This window comes from Bidens hawaiensis, unplaced genomic scaffold (assembly GCF_021521415.1).
Source record: "Bidens hawaiensis isolate Kalapana, Puna unplaced genomic scaffold, B.hawaiensis_p1.1 tig00048379_1, whole genome shotgun sequence".
Lineage (NCBI taxonomy): Eukaryota > Viridiplantae > Streptophyta > Magnoliopsida > Asterales > Asteraceae > Bidens > Bidens hawaiensis.
Window position 1 is genome coordinate 74,335 of NW_027498667.1, and position 3,033 is coordinate 77,367.

A 3,033-nucleotide genomic window follows, 5' to 3' on the forward strand; every position below is an offset into this window, starting at 1 on the left:
AAGCTATATTTCTACCTCATCTTAGGCTTTTGCATAAGGGTTGTAGTCAACATACAGGGTCTAGCACCTTTATGTATAATAGACATGTTTTCGCTTAGAGAGTCGCAACAGAACCAGAACTTTTTTTATAAAAGGGTCACAACGAACCTTTTAAAGTCACTACAACTTCTCTGTCCATACAAAATTCAAGATTAAACAGATTTTGACTTACAGAAGTCAAACTTGGTCCGGTAACAACAGAACCTAAAGCATCAATGCTTCCATACTTAAAAGAAGTTCAAGACTCCAAACATAAAAGCAAAAGCCAAGAAGGTTAAAATTGATACTCTATTCATATGTATTCATATTTGCTGCAATCTATCAAGTTCTCTAAAAACAAATACAACAATTGTGGACTCTATACCTAGAACATCAAACTATCAATCTCAACAACACTGGCACAATAAATCAAAATTATCACTAGAATTCTCCATCTTTTGAAGCACAAAACGTGTAAAAATTAACTGTAATATTACAACTAACCTTTACTTAGTGCAATGAGCATCAGTACCTTGCTGCACACAGTGAGTATATCCAAGGCCACCAAGAAACTCCCTAATCTCTTTAGAACTACTGTTGCTGGCTTGCAAGAGTCTTTCATCTTCCTCATAGATCAAGTACGGAGCTTCGCCTTTCTTTCTTGACAGCAACTTTTTCGCCCCTTTTAATACATGATACTCCCACCCCTGAACATCAATTTTCAAAAGCAACACAGGTTCATTCTCGGGGATCACGTGATCCAGTGGAACCGATCTTACTTGAAGCTCAATCTCTTCATTTGATTTAAAAGCCATCTTTGCACCAGTGGCTGAAACTGCACTGTTGTCTAGCCGTCCAACCAACTGCAGTAACAAACAAATGTACCGTGTGAATATGTGATGTTGTGTAACTTAATGTTTTCAGGTCAAACATCATGTAAAAAAACGCAGGATCACCATAAATACTATGTCTAACATTAAACAAAAAAATAATAAAACTAAGAGTGGCGCATAGCTGAATCACAGTGGTTCATGACAACAAGACCACCATGTCACGTATTTAAAATCCCACCTATAGCAGGGTTATTTTAAGGCTGAATCTCAATGAATCACGACAATAAGGCCACTCTGTCAGTTACACTAATATGTCACATATTCAAAATCTCATATCATCTACAGAAGGGTTATTTTAAGGCTAAATCTCAGGGGATCGCAGCAACAACAAGACCACCCTACCACTTACAACACTCCGTCACGTATTTAAAACCCCGGGTTTAAAAAAAACATACCTTATGAAAAGTAATGTTGCCGACTTGATCCGAAGTCGCGGCTTCAAAAACATGAACCAGATCCCCAACCCGATTAAAATAAATCCCATTACAAATACTCTGCAGATTCTCCAACACGGGTTCAAACGCAAAAACCCGAAACCCCATAACCGCAGCCGCAAACGTCGCCATGCCCACGTTTGCCCCAACGTCAACAAAAACCCCGGTTTTCCCGTCGCTCTTCACCTTCCCAAGAATCTCCTGAACCGTGACGGATATATCTGGTCGCCTGAAGAGCTTCCCCTTGAGCATCCGAACAATGTTCTTGTGGGGCTTATCGGGCAGGGTTCCGAAATCGGAGAGGGAGTAGAGGAACGGGTGTTTGACGCCTTCGACGAGGTTGGCGATGACCGGGTGGGACTGAGGTGAGCTGTAGCAGTCGAATGGCGGGATGTTAAAGGCAGAGAGACGGGTAATGGAAATGGGGTTAGGGTTAGACGGAGTGAAGCAGAGGTAGAAGAAAGTGAGGAGGAGGATGAAGAGGAAGAGGAAGAGGAAGAGGGTTTTAGGGGTGCTGAGTTGGTTGCTGGATCTGTATCTCTTCCAACCATTTGCCATTGAATTGAAGATTGGAGGCTTTAATTGGTTTTATTGATTCAAGAAGATGAATTGAGTGGAGAGTTGGCTGGTTTGTTTGTTTGTTTGTTTGTTTGTTTAGATCAGAGATGTCCTGATGCCGACAGCTGTAATCTCATATTGTCCTAAAATTTTTAATAGATCACATGAAGGGGGTGTTTGTCCTCGCTTTTATTTTCTAGCTCACGCTTATATTTTAAATTAGCTTATAGCTTATTTTTGTTATTTGATAAGCTTTTTCTAAGTGTTTAGATTAGCTCAAATTGATTATATGTCTTAATAAGTTGTTAAATCCATTATTTTTTTAATTTGTTTTAGTCATAAGTTGCTTCAATATTATTAATTCATCACCATTTGAAGACAAATGGTAATTTACCCCTTTAAACAAATAAGCTTCTTCAAATAAGCTAAAAAACCATCTTTAAATAAGCTTATCAAAATTAGCTTATATAAGCTTATAAGTATAAGCTAAAAAAGCTAAACCAAGCACAACTTGAGCTTATTTTATAAAAAAAAAAAGCTAAAAAAGCTTTAAGCTTTACTAAAAAAGCTAGGCCAAACACCCCCGAATTAAAGTTTAAAGAAAATTATAAATTGTCCTAAATCAAAGTAAACGAATTTGGGTTGGTCCGGTGACAAGGCGGTAAATGTGTATGACATTCCACCAAATGACAAATGTTTATGTGTTTTAGTCTCACTTAATACATGAGAATAAAATAAAGATGAAAAATAATTAGCTATTCAAAAATATAATAAATAAATAAATTGTCCTAACGAATTTGGATTCATTCGTTATAGAAATTCAACTAAAGAAACTGAAATCTATCACTTACGTTGTGTTTTCGATTCCACTTAAGAAGAGAATGAAAGGAAATGAAAGCTTTTTCTTTCATTTCTTTTCTTTTCATTTTTTTCCAATTCTGAATAGATGAATAGGCCTCTTACCCATTTAGTTTCTATAAAATGATAGGTCTAAATAGCTGAATGGGCTTTTTATCTTTGTTTTATTTTTCTGTGTACTTTCAAGCTTCATGCGACTTATGAGTTGCTCTTTTTTTCTTGGTTTTAAAAGTTTGGCATTAAAAAAAACTAATACTTTTAATAGCTATTGT

At 36.6% G+C, this 3,033-nt stretch overlaps 1 protein-coding gene across 1 annotated transcript; it reads right to left on the reverse strand.

Moving 5' to 3' along the window:
• Positions 1–210: 210 nt before the first annotated feature.
• Positions 211–1,903, reverse strand: LOC143597488 (uncharacterized). Its single transcript, XM_077075980.1, has 2 exons — positions 1,307–1,903; positions 211–881 (listed from the first exon to the last, which is right to left on the reverse strand). Exons 1-2 carry the CDS (start codon positions 1,901–1,903, stop codon positions 525–527), a joined length of 954 nt encoding a protein of 317 aa, XP_076932095.1. The 3' UTR covers positions 211–524.
• Positions 1,904–3,033: the final 1,130 nt, after the last annotated feature.